The following is a 14666-nucleotide window of genomic DNA, read 5'->3' as shown; positions in this document are numbered from 1 at the left end:
CAGGCCGGCCGGCACACAGCCATGGAAAGGCCCCACAGCTGTCGGGGACAGGCTCGGTGCTGCGTCCACTCGCCCAGGGAATGCCCTGTCTGACCCTTGAACTCCTGAAGCGTCCACACCGAAAGGGAGCGTACACTCGGACGTGGCTCGAACGCGTCCTCGCCGCACAGGAGGGACATGGCTGCCCAGGGTCACAGACTGGGCAGAGCACACGCACTTCCCCCTCTTCGACTAAACTTCCCATGACCGCAGGTCGGAACCCCTTGCAATCCCAGAATTCCAGGCTGTGTCCTTTCTCCCCGCCAAATGAGCCTCCTGGAAGCTTGGGCCACCTCCTGGAGCGCTGTCCCGGGAGGGAAGGAGCCCTCCCCAGCCTTCTTCCCCTGGGAAAGGCCTCTCGCCCCCAGGCCGGCTGACCCCCGCCCCCGGCACCACTATGGCCGGTCAGCTGGGTCGGCTGTGGAGTTCAGGGCTCGTGCTCACCAATCCTACCGTTGCGGGTTTGAGCAGGAGGTGGGGCGAGTGTAGCCAGCTGCGGCAAGGGCTCTGCGCGCGCCTCCACCGCCGTGTGGACTGGAGCCCGGCGCGGCTTCCACCCAGCCCTGACCTCCGCCCTTTAGTCCACGGCGAGTGGGTGCGCCAGGCCCCAGGGGCCGGTGTGACTCGCGGCGCGCGCCAGGGCAGTCCCGTGGGGAGGACACGGCGGCCACGCGCTCCCTCCCCCGCGGCCCGCGCACCTGTCCTGGGCGTGGCCCCGCAGCCCCGCCCCGCAGCCCCGCCCCGGCCGCGCCCCGCGCTGGTTGGCCCAGGCGGCGCGCTATGCTAATGAGCCAACCCTCCGGCCACCTGCCGGCTGCGCTGCCCGCGGGCGCCCGGCGGACGCGCAGGGGGACCATGCCGCGCTCCTTCCTGGTGAAAACGCACTCCAGCCACAGGGTCTCCAACTACAGGCAGCTGGAGACGCAGAGAGGTAGGGACTGCCCGGCTCCCCAGCCCCGCCCACGGCTCGGACTCCCGTCCCGGGCCGGGGGAGAGGAGTTACCTCGCCAGCCAGCGGAGCGGGGACGAGACCCCGGGTGGGTGGAGGCCTGCGAGCGCCTTGTCCACGTCGGGGGCCTCGGCCTCGCGTCGGGAAGAGCAGGCGGGATTCCCTCCCACTTAAGAGAAGTTTCCAGGCCCCCAGTCAGTCTGGGGGCTCTCCCCCTATGGCCTGGCGCACCCATCCCAGCTAAGGGAACCCTGGAGCCATCTTCCTGGTGCAGGAGGTGTGGGAGGGGTCCCAGGGATGGGTGGGGAGAGAGACGGAGGGAGGCTTGGGGCTGCTGTCCAACGGCTCCTCCAGAGCATCCAAAGGGAAACAGAAGAGAGACCCGCGGGCGGTGTGTGCCAAGGCCCAGCCCATGAGCCTTCCCTCAGGCGCCTCGGGTGCCTCCTCACCGCTCCGTCGGTCACCTTCCCCCCGTCACCCCTCACCCCAGTGGAGGTTGTTCAGGGCAGGCTGGGCTGAGGGGCTGCAATCCTCCCCCCTCCCCCCAGGTGGCCCAGGGAGACGCAGGTCCAGGGCTCAGGACTGCCCGTGTCCTGGAGGCACGAGAAGGTCCCGGGACAAAGGCCTCTCGAGAGTGATCAGAGCCATCACCTCACAGCCCCTGAGGTGAAGACCCCCCCTGAGGAACTGCTGGGTAGCTCAGGGGGAGAGGGGAGAAGGGACCCGGAGGAGGCCCAGGAGTGGAGGGCACCCCGGTGATCCTTTCCGAGGCCGCTGCCTCCAGGGGGTGCCTTCTAGGACTGGGGTCCCGAACTCTGCATTTTGAAAACAATTTCACAAAATGAAATAGAACGGAAGGCATCCGAATGCATTTTAGATATATACGTGATGGGAAATGGAGTTTAAGTGAGCCTGGTTGTTAAAGCTTAACACCTGTTGTTTAGAGCCCAGTCACAGAGTGCACCCCCCACTTTACTCTTTGAACATGAGAGAGTGTCAGAGAGCAGCCCAGCCCTCCAGCACTCTCCGCTTCCTCCGCTCCTCTCCTCCCCCCTTCGGATGAGGGACGAGGCTCCCGCTTGTTGAGGCTCCCAGGATGTTGCCCTAGGATAGACCGAGGGGCTGGGTCTGGGGCCCCTCCCTCTCTCTTTTCAAATAAGTGCCTTTTCAGGCCTCCCCCCAGGGAGCCCCTGAAGCGGAGGGGACTTGAAAGTCTCTCCTCCCAGGAATTTGAGTTACAACAGCCCCAGAGGGTGTGTGGACGCATCTGAAGGGCCAGCAAAAGCACTCTATCAGGGCCACAGGCATAGCCGGCCCTCCCCTGCCCTCCCTCTGGGGTGGCCCCCAGCCCCCAAGACTGGGTTTGGCTCTGGAGCCAGGGTGGTGGCTGAGTCTCAGAGACTTAAGAGAGGTGACTGTTTTTCCCAGTAGAAAGCCCCCAGTGAAGTGGGGTCCTAGGCTCTCTGCGTATCCCAAGCCTCTCTCTCCAGAACTTCCTTGGACTTTGTCTCTTAGCCTGACACTGCCCAGTCCCTCTTTCCAGGAGGACAGAAAGTTAGCATGCTGTTTTATAACTGGGGGGATTAGGTTAGGGGTGAGGTCAGGATACAGCGGAAAGGTGGGAAGTTTCCTTAAGTGTCCCCACTTCTCTATATCCTCACCAACACTTGTAATTGGCTATTTGTAATTCTAGCCATCCTAGTGGGCACGAAGCAGTATCTCGCTGTGGCTTTAATTGGCATTTCCTTGATGGTTAATGATGGCAAGCATCTTTTCTGTGCTTGTTGGCCATTTGTGTAGGGTGTGTGTGTGTGTGTATATATATATATATATATATTTTTTTTTTTTTTTTTTTTTTTTTTTTTAAGTAATCTCTATGCCCAGCGTGCGCTTGAACTTGAAACCCTGAGATCAAGAGTCACATGATCTACAGACTGAGCCAGCCAGGCATCCTGCCATTTGTAATTTGTATATCTTGTTTGGAGAAATGTGTATTCAGATCCTTTGCCCATTTTAAAATTATACACACACACACACACACACACACACACACACACACACACATATATATGTATATATATACACATACACATATATGTGTATATATATACCGTTGAATTGCAAGAATTCTTTGTATATTCTGGATGCCATCGATTTAACAGATACATGATGTGCAAATATTTTCTCCCATTCTGTGGGTTCTTTCTTACCCAAAGCCTTGGCATGAAGGCAGAAATGGGACCAGAGATTTATTTCAACACATCTGGAGTAGGAAATGGGTTGGGGGCTGTTTGGACATTTGGGGCTCGGGGAAAAGGCAGAGCGTACCCCTACGTGCCAGACTGTTTACCCTGGGGCCCTGCCGCTCATCTGGTCAGGCACAGGCATGCTGGCCCACGAATCCGGGAGCCACGGCCTGGGGACAGGCTGCCCCTGGGGGCCGTGTGGCACCACCGGGGACAGCCATCCAGCCACCCGGGAGCGTTGGCACTCACGTCACCATGGGCGGGGGGGTGATGGGGGTGACTGGAGGCTAATCAGTTGTCTTCACGTGGCCCACCGCCAAATGTCTACTCTGAATTCGCGCCTGCGGGAGGCTGGTGAGGCTTTGCTGTGAGCTGGGCCTGAGGCGGGGCGGGGGTCAGGGAGGCCTGTCCTGCCGGGCCAGTAGGGGGGCCTCCGTCAGCCCGTGAGAACTATTCTGGGATCCTGTAAGACATTTCCTTTGCTTTTAAAGACGAACTGAGGGGGCGCCTGGGTGGCTCAGTTCGTTGGGCATCTGACTCTTGATTTCGGCTCAGGGCAACTCAGGTTGCGGAGTTCGAGCCCCCCATCTGGCTCTCTGCTCTCAGCTTGGAGCGGCTTCAGATCCTCTGCCCCCCTCCCTCTGCCCCTCCCCCGCTCGCGCTGTCTCAAAGATAAACATTTAGAAAAATCATAACAATAAAGAACTGAGGCCCCTCCTCTAGACCCTGTGGTCACTTCCCGCGCTGACACTGGCCTCGCCAGCCCTTCCCCTTCGTGCAGAACTGCTGATGACCTAGAACACAGGCTTGCGGCTGCACCAAGAAGGGCAAGTCTGAGGACAGAGTGTGGGGGCTCATGTCCACTTTCACGCTCTCTCTCTCCCTCCTCCCTTCTAGAAATTAATGGCCCCTGTTCTGCCTGCAGGGGGCTGGCGGTGCCCCTCCTCCTCCCAGACAAGGCGGCCTCTTCCACCCCTGGCGACCCTCCCCTGCCGTGGGACCGCACCTCTGCCGTCTGCCCCATCTCCCTGCCCCTTCCGCGTACTGAGGAAGCTCGGGGGGCCTCCGGGCCAGACCCCCTGGAAGGCAGCCGGGCGGACCTCTGGAGCGGCCGGGCCCCCAGCGAGCCCCTCAAAGACAGCCTGAACCACCTCAACCTGCCCCCGCTGCGGGTTCCGCCCACGCGGTGGCCCCCGATCCCGGGCCCGGACGGGGGCCAGGCTCCAGGCAGACTCCAGGCGGCCCCGGGGGGCCTCGGGCGCCCGCACTGCCACAAGCCCTGCCACCTGCGGGCGCCCCGCTGCTTCACCTGCAGGTTCTGTGACAAGGAGTACGCCAGCCTGGGCGCCCTCAAGATGCACATCCGCACACACACGCTGCCCTGCCTCTGCTCTGTCTGCGGCAAGGCCTTCTCCAGGCCCTGGCTGCTGCAGGGCCACATCCGGACCCACACAGGTGGGTCTGTGGGCAGGAGGGCCCCGGGCAGGGGTGAGGGCGGGACCTGGGGGTCAGGCAGGGAGGGAGGCCTTGTAAACAAGAGGAGGGACGGCCACACGGCTCCTGCTTCCCTGCGTGCCGGTTTCCAAAGTCCCACAAACCAGAGGCTCAAACATCAAAAATGCCCTCCGTCCCAGCTGCTGAGGCCAGAGTCTGAAATCCAGGTGTCGCAGGGCCGCGCTCCCTCCAGAGGCGGCAGGGGACGGTCCTTCCTGCCCCGTCCACCTCCCGGGGGCTCCAGGCGTCCGTGCGCCCCTACCCCCGTCCTCACACGGCCTCTCCCGTGTGTGTTTGTGTCCCAACCTCCCTCTGTTGTAAGGACACCAGTCCCACTGGACCGGGGCCCGCGTGCTCCAGTGTGACCCCATCTTAACCCGATGACATGTGCAAAGACCCTATTTTCCAAGTGAGGTCACCCTCACAGGTACTGGGGATTAGGACGTGGACGGATCTTTTTTGAGAGACACAATTCAAGCCCTACCACCTGGCAAAGCGCAGGCTGCTCGGGGCCGTAGACGGTCTGACTTCCCATGTTGCGCGCCCTTCCTGAGCTCTGGAGCAGCAGGAGCGGCACAGGGAGAAAGGCCTGGCCTTTGGTGGCAACCACGGGGGTCACACGGACGAAGGGCACAGACGAGGACTGGGTCTTGACGGGGGGCTGGGACCCCAGGGGCAAACCCATCCCTGGTGAGAGCGCACCAGAGCCCTGCGCTCAGACCTGAAGGAGGCCTGGGGGCCTCAGCACGTTGTCCGTACATCAGCCACCGCTGCCCAAAGGAGCGGAGGGGGGCCGCCTGCCCCAGGGCGGCTGGGGGTTGAACCACACCTCGCCCCGGCCCGCCAGGAGAGGGACAGGTGGGCACAGAGAGACCGAAGCCCAGGGATAAGGCTCACCGGGCTGAGGCCCACGGCTGAACACACGCCCCCGTCACTGGAGCCTCCCCAGCCCTGAGCCAGGGCTCCGTAAGTAGGACTGTTCTGAGTCCCACCCGGGGGAGGCTGGAAAGAAGGGTTTTGCGGGAGCCTTTCTCCGGGCTGAAATTCCAGCCGGTTTTCCTCAGCTCCCCCCCAGGGATGTCTCTGAGCGTCCCACATCACACCGCCAGGGGCTCAGTGCTCCTGGTCTGGGGGCCCAGAGGGTGGGAGGCCCTGCAGGAGGCTGGCCTGGGGAGGGAATGTGCCTGGGCGTTGGGCAGCAGGGACGCCCTGGGCCCAGGGGGACTGCACGCTGGTGCTTCTCAGGATTCTATTGGGTGTACGACTGGAAGTCACTCCACGTGGGCGGAAGAAAACAGGTGACCTTTAAGGATCTTTTTACACTTGTTAAGGTTGTCCTGGGGGCCCAGCTCCCAACAGAAGGGCTTTGTCCAAATCCCTGGTCGCCCTGATTGGAGGTGGCCCAGAGGACACAAGGGTCTTAAGCTGTTCCGAAATGCCTGCCTCCATCGTAAGGGCCGGGGCTCGCCTTCCCGGTAGAGTCTGCAGGGGCCCAGCTGCTTTCCACCAGCGGCCTTCCGTGGGCAGGGACAGCTGAGGGCTCCCAGTGCTGCTCAGGACCAGATCTGGGCAAAGGGCCCCAAGGGCTCTGGCAGAAACAGAAAGATCTAGCAAAGACCCACGCTAGCTCTTTCCCCTTGGAGAGGGCTTTAGATGCTGCAGTCCTGCCCAGGGGTGACATCCCACCCTGTCCCCAGGCAGCTCTGAGCCTGACCGTGGATGTGGACCTCGTGGCCCTAGGGTTTCCTTCCTCCCGGGGCAGGTGCCGGCCCCCCCGTCACGTATCTCCTGGGGAAGGGTGAGGGAAGACCGATGCGTCAGAAGTGCCGTGAGCATTTGGAGGAGGCCGAGGGGCTTATACGTCGATAAGCAGGGACGGCGGGGGGTTGGGGACGGGGGGGGGGGGGGGGGGGGGCTCGGCCACCTCCTGGGGCGGACCAGACGGACACTCACCCGGCGCCCTCCCGCCCCCAGGTGAGAAGCCGTACACCTGCTCACACTGCGGCAGGGCCTTCGCCGACCGCTCCAATCTCCGGGCCCACCTGCAGACACACTCGGACACCAAGAAATACCAGTGCAAGAGCTGCGCCAGGACCTTCTCCCGCATGTCGCTCCTGGCGCGGCACGAGGAGTCTGGCTGCCGCCGCGGCCCCTGACGGGTGCGGGCTCAGTGCCGGCGGGAGGGACAGGACCTCACCCCGCTCGGCACCCGTGATGCCCAGCGAGCCCGGCCCCACGCTCGCTCGGCGGGTGCCTCCTCTCCCCGCCGGCCACCCACCTCGGTCCAGGGCCAGAGCCGCCCGCGGGCTGTCAGGGCGACTGAGGGAAGACCGTCACGGCGACGTGAGCCACCATTCCCTGACTTGCTGGTTTCCGGTTCTCTTCTCCCAAGAGAAGAGGCCGCTGGGGGTGGCTGCCAGCTGGGCCAGCTCCTGCCACTCGGCCTTCGTGGGCACGGCTACCACAGGCTCACCTCCGCCTGCCTGCGCGCACGCGCGCGGCACCGGGTGTCCCGACACAGAGCCAGGGCCCCGTCCCCAAGCACAGGGCAGCGAGGAGCCTGGCACCCCTGCCGGTCACGTCCTCTGAGACCCCGAGTCCTGCCTGGCGCCCTGGGTCTGCGGAAGAGGCCGAGCCCGGAGTAATTACCCAGATTCCTGGGTAATTTGGGCCTCTGGCCACGGAGCAAGGGGGGCAGAGTGTAGGGACGGGGAGCGGGGAGGTGGGTGGCGACACTCCAAGCAGGTGAGCAGGGCCACCTTCTTTGGGAACAAGGAGACCGGAAATGGGGACAGCCTTATACAGGGAGGGAGAGCGGCCGTGGGGCGTAGATACGCGGGGGGTGAGGCTGTGAGGGCAGAGCTGGGGAGAGTGAGGCCCAGGGAAGAGGCCAGCCCGGGGCCGTGTGTGTCCGCGTCGGCAGGGTGCTCACAAGAGAACCCGGTCCTGGGTCTGCACACGTCTCCACCGAGACCACCGTGTCACCGGGGGACTGTGTCCACAACCGCCCGTGGCACCGTCGCCCCTTCTCTGCCCGCCCTCTCCCGAGGCCATAGGCGTCCACAGCGGAGGGAGTGGGTGCCGCCTGAGACACATGCCTCCTGAACCGACTCAGCTGCCAACAGGAGTCCCCTCCCCAGCATCCTGCCCCCGAGTGCGGCCTCTGCCCACCCCCAGACCCCCGGGATGTCACCTGCTGGGCTGGGCCTCGATCTTGCCAGCGTGTCTTAGCGTCTTCGGCCTGCCCCTGGAGGGCAGCCTGAGTCTAATGGGGACTGACTGAGTTCCTGATGCCCGGAGGCGACAGCCGCCCCACTTCTGGCCCAGGCTGAGGGACAAAGTTAGGCTCCTATTCCTGGCCCTGAGTGGGGGCCACAGGGCAAGCGGCAGAGGCCGCGTGTCGGCCCTGGGCCTCGCAGACCCACTGAAGCACATTCACCAGCCTGCTGCTGGGCCACGCGGCACCTGTAGATCCTGCCCGAGGCTCCTCGGGGTGAAAGGGCCTGCGTGGCTGGTTTGATAACGGCCATCGGAGGGGCCTTGGGGACATCCCAGAGGAAACCTGACCGTGACGTGGGGCTTCTCTGGACCAAGGGTGACCTCGATGAAACTGGCCACCCAGGAGGGCCGTGGCTCTGGCATACAGCAGAACAGATCAGCGGGTGCAGTGAAGACGTTTGCTGGGGAAGCCACGCTCACATTCCCAGGCCTGCACCTGGCCTCCCCTCTGCGGGGACCTGCCATCCCTCAAGGGACAGACAGTGCGAACCAGACGCTTAGCTGATAGGTCAGCGTGCTGTGACTCCCATAACAAAGCCCCACGCACCATGAGGCTTAAACCACAGAGATGTACTCCCACACTCTGGGGGCCAGAAGTCAGGGCCCCAGTTGCCACAGGGCTGGTCCCCTCGGGGGCCGGCCTCTCTCTCTCTCTCTCTCTCTCTCTCTCTGTCTTGGCTCCTGCTGGTTTGTGGGCATCTTTGATGTTCCTTGGCTGGTGGACACATCACACTTCTCTGCCTCCACCTCCCATGGCTTCTCCCTGCGTATGTGTCTGTCTCTGTGTCCAAATTTCCTCAGTCTGTGCAGACACCAGTCCTGCGGGGTTAGGACCCCCCTTAATGGCCCCATCTTAACTCGATTACCTGAAAAAACCCTGATTCCAAATAGGGTCCGGATTTCAACATATGAACCCGCAGAGGGGAGGACACCATCCCCTCCCAACAGTTGATGTGAACACAGTTTGCCAAGAGATGCCCAGTGGGTCCCTGTGCTTGGGCTGAAGGATGAAGGACAGCAGAGTGGACTCCTCTGTCCCCTTGGTCCCCAAAGGATCAAGGGGGGCGGTCAATTTTAACTGACGGGCCCACCGGCAAACACCTCCTGTGCCTGTTCCCGCTTCCTGTCCATCATCCCAACCAGGGGCCCTGCCCTAGCAGGGTGGTCCTGCCTCCCATCGGTCTCCCGAAGAGCTGGGCTCCTCTGTTGAGTGGGTCAAGCCAGCGTTCTGGCCCATATCCGGCCATCTCACAGGAGGGCTTTTTTTTTTTTTTTTTTTTTTTTTTAAAATAGCATCCAGATGCCCAAAGGAAGCTATATTGTAAATTGTGTTCTATTCCTGGGCCCTGATAGCTAAATGAGGCGATGCACCTGTTGGGTATGAAGGGAGGGAATTTCACGGCCCTAAAATAAAGTCAAATGCTTGCCCTTCTGTGCCGGCCCGTGGAAAATGCTCTTATATTTATATCTGGACTGGCAGAGGGCAGGGTGTCGGAGGCCAGGTTGGCAGAGAGGGTGAAGAAAGGCCGAGCACCTGCCAGGGAGCTGATGGAGAATGAATGGGGGAGACGGTCCACCAGGGGCGGGGCGGCTGCAGTCAGACCCCAGGGAGGCCACCTGCCCAGCTGCCTGGCCGCTCAGGGTTCCCAGCTCCCCCCTCACCTTTTTCCATGCTATTTTGCCTGGTCATCAGAATTCACCTGGGACGCCCATTTAGATAGAAGTTGGCTTTCTGGAGCCCTCTCCCAACACCTACAGAACGGGAGTCGGCAGGAGGCCTATCCCTGGGTGAAGGTGGATGACTGGTTCTTAGGGTGCTGCTATTTGGGTCCCTCCCACCTACAGGCCATCTTTTTTCCATCCAAACTCTACTGACCACATTTCTACTCGTCACCCTAAAGAAGGCCTTTCGGTCCTGGTCCAGCACATTGTTGGGTCCTCCCTCCAAGGTGGGAGGAGGGACCAGAGGTCCCGGGGCCCGAGGAGCTGGGAGCAGGTGCCACAGCTGCAGCCTGGTTACGTCTGGTGAAGGCAGAAACCTAAGAGACGAGTGAGGATGCGGGACACGAGGAAAATCATGTAACCAGCCCTCCAAGGTTGAGGACCCCATCTTTTGTCACGACAGGTGCACCCGGATGGCGGTGTGAGGGCCACAGCAGGGTCAGCACCAGATACCCAGCAAGGAAAACCACCGTTTTCGGACTCAGATGCCAGCGCCCAGCCGCTGCGAGCTCAGGTCCTAGAAACAGGTGCGAGAGGGACACTAGGTCTCCGGTGGCCCTACCCTGGCCCCACTCCCAGCTGAAAGAAACCTCTCTCCCGAAAGCTACAGACACACTAAGGTTACACCCTCCCTTCCAAAAGCCCAGAGGGCTCCATAAATATCATTTTGGCGCAGAATATTCTGGGGGGGGGGGGCGGTTCTCTGGAAGTTTGAAAATAGCCCGCGTGTTACTATCTTTATTCAGAGAACCCACTCCTGGCCTCCACTCGGTGGCTAAGTATAGCTCCCTGGCAAAGTTCAATGGAACAAAAGTTTCCAGGCCTTCATCACTTGCAGATGGCCTGACATTCAGGGACACAGCTCAGCCAAGACTCAGAGAGGCTCCGAGGAGGCTGGGAGGACGCTGGCTGCTGGCCGCACCTTTTTGCTCCCGAGTGGGGGAGTGTGCGGGACTCTCCGGCCATCGGGGGTCCTGGCCTGGTCCCGAAGGAGGGGTTCTGATCCCAGCTGAGTCAGTCCCACTAGAAAGCCTTGGCTTCCACTGCTTTAAAAAAAGGAATCCTGTTAAACCTATTTCAGAATTCAGGGGAGTGCCAAATACACATTTAAAAAAAAAAAAAAAGACACTTCGGATGCTTAAAATAAAATAGAATAGCTAACTTTAGAGAAACTCCCCACCTTTACCTCCTCTTAGAATCTGTGTGCATTTCCTGACCACCGAGTTCTGGCTCCAGTCTCCCCTCCCAGCTGCCCGCCCAGCCCACTGAGCCCCTGGGATCGTCCTCAGGGCCCAGGAGACGCTGGGCAGGGCTCAGGTACACAGTGGGGCCGAGGGCGGGAGGGCTGGGGGCAGAGGTTCGGGGTCCGTCTTGGCGGCTGGGTGCGGGTGTCTCTGGTATGTGCAAAACCTGGAGGCTGCCTTCCCACACGACCTCCGTCAGTGCTGCGCCCCCCACCCCCAGGCTGACCGGAGGGCATCCGTCCCCTCCCCCTCCCCACACGTCTGCGCCATGGGCCCCTCTTCCGTTCTCCTGCAAGGATGCACCCTCCCCGGGTCCTGAAGGAAGACGCACAATCACTTGTTTTGCCTGCTGAGCTCAGACACGCCAGCCCCTCTCCTTCCCTGGCCGTGGGCCTGGGCCCAGGACACATGTGACACACTGATTTCAGAAATGGGAGTCTCGGGGGCCGCCTGGGGGGCTCAGTCGGTGGAGCATCTGACTCTTGACTCCAGCTCAGGTCATGATCTCACAGTTCGTGGGTTTGAGCCCTACGTCAGGCTCTGCGCTGACAGCTGGGACCCTACTTGGGACTCTCTCTCTCTCTCTCTCTCTCTCTCTGTCTCTCTCTCTCTGTCTCTCCTCCACTCATAATCTCTCTCTCTCTCGAAAATAAGTAAATAGATATTTTTAAAAATTAACAAAAAAGAAATGAGAGTCTGTAAGGAGGGCAGTCCTGGAGCCACAGGTCCCTCTGTCTGCACACGACCTTGGGAATGCCAGGGTCTCACATCGGCCAAAGAGAGTCTGGGATCGAGGACTGTCCCGGGCCGGATCCTGCTGCCAGCCCCTTTGCTGGGCGTCGGATGAGCTGTGGCTCCCTGTCGCTACCTTGGTGACGGCTGTCTCCCTCCTGCTCTCGCAGAACACGCCCCTGTGCCGACAGTACATAAGTGCCCTGCAGACCTGCCCTCTGCGAGGCGCACGTGGGGCTGGCGTCACCGCCCCGGTGCCCGGGCACGTCACCTCCACCCGCTCACAATACGGCCGAGCACCGGCCTGGGTCTGACTAAGTGCCAGCGTCCGGGTCCCTGTAACATTCTCAGTGAAGAAATGAGAAGTGTCCACAGAGCGCCTCGCTCCCACTGGGGCGCGAAGGTCCCCTCTGGGAGGGCGTGCTCACGGGACACCCACGGGGGCCCAGGCCAGGCACCTGCAGGCGTCTTCGCCAAGCAGAACCTGGTGAGAGTGACGGTCCTTCTCGGCCACGGTAATATTAACACTTTTAAGAGACGACGACAATTCTGGAAGCCTTTCATCTTTGGGCAGCTTTCCAAGATTGAAGCCTTTTCTGACGAGAACATCATTTTTTTACTTATACAATGAAACGCCAACATGTGGAAGTTCTGGATAAATCAGCAAACCGGTATCTTCCCCCTGACCCGTGAGGACGCTACACGGTCTGGCCTGGGCCGCAGACCCCGGGCAGGAGACGGTCTCGGTGGAACGGACGCGGGAAGCGTTCGCACGACGGCGGCCGTCACGTGCCAGTCACAGCCACGCTGGAGGCAGTGCCACAGGCTGAGGTCTGGCGTGCCACCAGAGACGAGCCACGGGCGCTGTTCGGGCGCGTTTGCAGCGCTGTGCGGGGACGCGCACACCCCAAGCCACGCACCGTGGCGGCGACAGGGACGGCCGGGAGACCAGACACCCAGATCTGCAAACACGCGGAGCGACGCCACCCTCCCACAACTTTGTTTCAGGAGACAGTGGTTTTTCACCCAAATATGTTAGCACGTGACGGGCTTATCGACGATTTTAAATGAACGGACACAGCAAATCTTTAACGCACCGCCAGTTTTAATCCCTAACATGCACCCCACACACGAACAGCCCGCGGGTGCTTTGCTGGCCTGGAGCGCAGAAGCGCTGGGACACGAGGCTGGAGAACACGCGCCGCGTGGCCTTCCGGGACAGACACAAACGGCCGGTGGCGCACACGCCCTGGGCCGGGCGCGGTGAGAGCCTCCGCTCTGCTGCACGGGTGACGTTCAGGGGCCACCTGGGGCAAGTGAGACCACCTGTGTTTTCTGCCTTTGCCCACGGACTCCGGAAACAAATCCCTGCGGCCACGTGACTCCATCCCACGCGTGCAGAGTGAGAGACCGCCCCGGGTCCGCCCCGAGGGAGTCCCTGCTCCCTGGCCCCCTCCCCCACTCCCCTGCCACACCTTCCTCCAGCCTGGCCGGCTCCCACAGCCTCAAGTTCAAGACCACGACCCTTGGCAGCGCGTGGGAGGCCACCTTCTCCCACAGGCGCCACCCTGCGGGGGCGGCTCGGCGCCCCGCATGGCTGGCCTGTATCTGATCACAACAGGTGCCTGACAATCTTCAAAGGAGGAGGGGACAGACGGGGACAGCAGGGCGTGGCTCGTCTAAACCAGGCTTTGCTTCTTTTCATGAATTAATTTTTAATTTACATCCAAGCTAGTTAGCATATAGTGCGGTAATGATACAGGAGTAGACCCAGTGATTCATCCCCTACGTGTGACGCCCAGTGCTCACCCCGAGCGCCCTCCTCGATGCCCCTTGCCCATTTAGCCCTGCCCCCTCCCCTCCAGCAACCCTGTCTGTTCTCTGTATTTAAGAGTCTCTGATGTTTCGTCCCCCTCCATTTTTATATTGTTTTTTTCTTCCCTTCCCTTATGTTCATCTGTTCTGTATCTTAAATTCCACGAGCGAAGTCATAGGATGTCTGTCTTTCTCTAATTTCGCTTAACATAATACCCTCTAGGGGCGCCTGGGTGGCTCAGTCGGTTGGGCATCTGACTTCAGCTCAGGTCATGATCTCACAGGTCGTGGGTTCGAGACCCACGTCAGGCTCTGTGCTGTCGGCTCGGAGCCTGGAGCCTGCTTCTGATCCTGTGTCTCCCTGTTTCTCTGCCTCTACCCTGCTCACACTCTGTCACTGTCTCTCAAAATTAAATAAATGGAAAAAAAAATTAAAAAACAAAAACAAAACAAAAAAACATAATACCCTCAGTTCCACCCATGTAGTTGCAAATGGCAAGATTTCATTCTTTTCGATTGCCAAGTAATACTCCATTGTCTATATATACCACATGTCCTTTATCCATTCATCCATCGAGGGACATTTGGGCTCTTTCCATACTTTGGCTGTTGTTGAAACTGCTGCTACAAACATGGGGGTGCATGTGTCCCTTCGGAACAGCACACCTGTATCCCTTGGGTAAATTGCCTAGTCGTGCAATTGCTGGGTCGTCGGGTAGTTCTATTTTTAATTTTTTGAGGAAACTCCACACTGTTTTCCAGAGCAGCTGCACCAGTTTGCATTACCTCCAGCAGTGCAATAATCCAGGCTTTATTTGCCGTTTTCTTCAGTCCATTTCTGGGGCTTATTTCACCCTCGTGGCCTTTTCTCGGCCCTGGAAAAGAACCCGCTGTCTTCAGCACAAACTTGACGACCGTGATCGGCCCCAGGCTGCTGTGCTCATCCGGGCTGGCTGGCGGAGGCACAGGACAGTGCGGGAGGCTGGAAGCCAGGGAGGAGGCTGTGTGTCTCACTCACTGATTGAACCACGCAAACGCTTTCTTCTGAGCGGTGGCGGCACCCACGTGAGCGGTTTGGGACTAATGATGACGACTGCTCACCGTGGACTGACAGGGCCCTTCCAAGGGCTTTGTCCTCCACCAGGG

At 60.5% G+C, this 14666-nt stretch overlaps 1 protein-coding gene across 1 annotated transcript; it reads left to right on the top strand.

Annotated features, from left to right (window-relative positions):
* Positions 1-880: 880 nt before the first annotated feature.
* SNAI3 (snail family transcriptional repressor 3) lies at positions 881-6949 on the top strand. Its single transcript, XM_042969697.1, has 3 exons — positions 881-970; positions 4132-4689; positions 6703-6949. The coding sequence occupies exons 1-3, from the start codon at positions 895-897 to the stop codon at positions 6882-6884; spliced, it is 816 nt and encodes a 271-aa protein (XP_042825631.1). The 5' UTR covers positions 881-894; the 3' UTR covers positions 6885-6949.
* The last annotated feature ends 7717 nt before the right edge of the window (positions 6950-14666 follow it).

The sequence above is a fragment of the Panthera tigris genome, chromosome E2, assembly GCF_018350195.1.
Source record: "Panthera tigris isolate Pti1 chromosome E2, P.tigris_Pti1_mat1.1, whole genome shotgun sequence".
In the NCBI taxonomy this organism is placed as follows: Eukaryota; Metazoa; Chordata; class Mammalia; order Carnivora; family Felidae; genus Panthera; species Panthera tigris.
The sequence above is the reverse complement of the archived record's forward strand: the minus strand, read 5'-3'. Positions and strand labels throughout refer to the sequence as shown.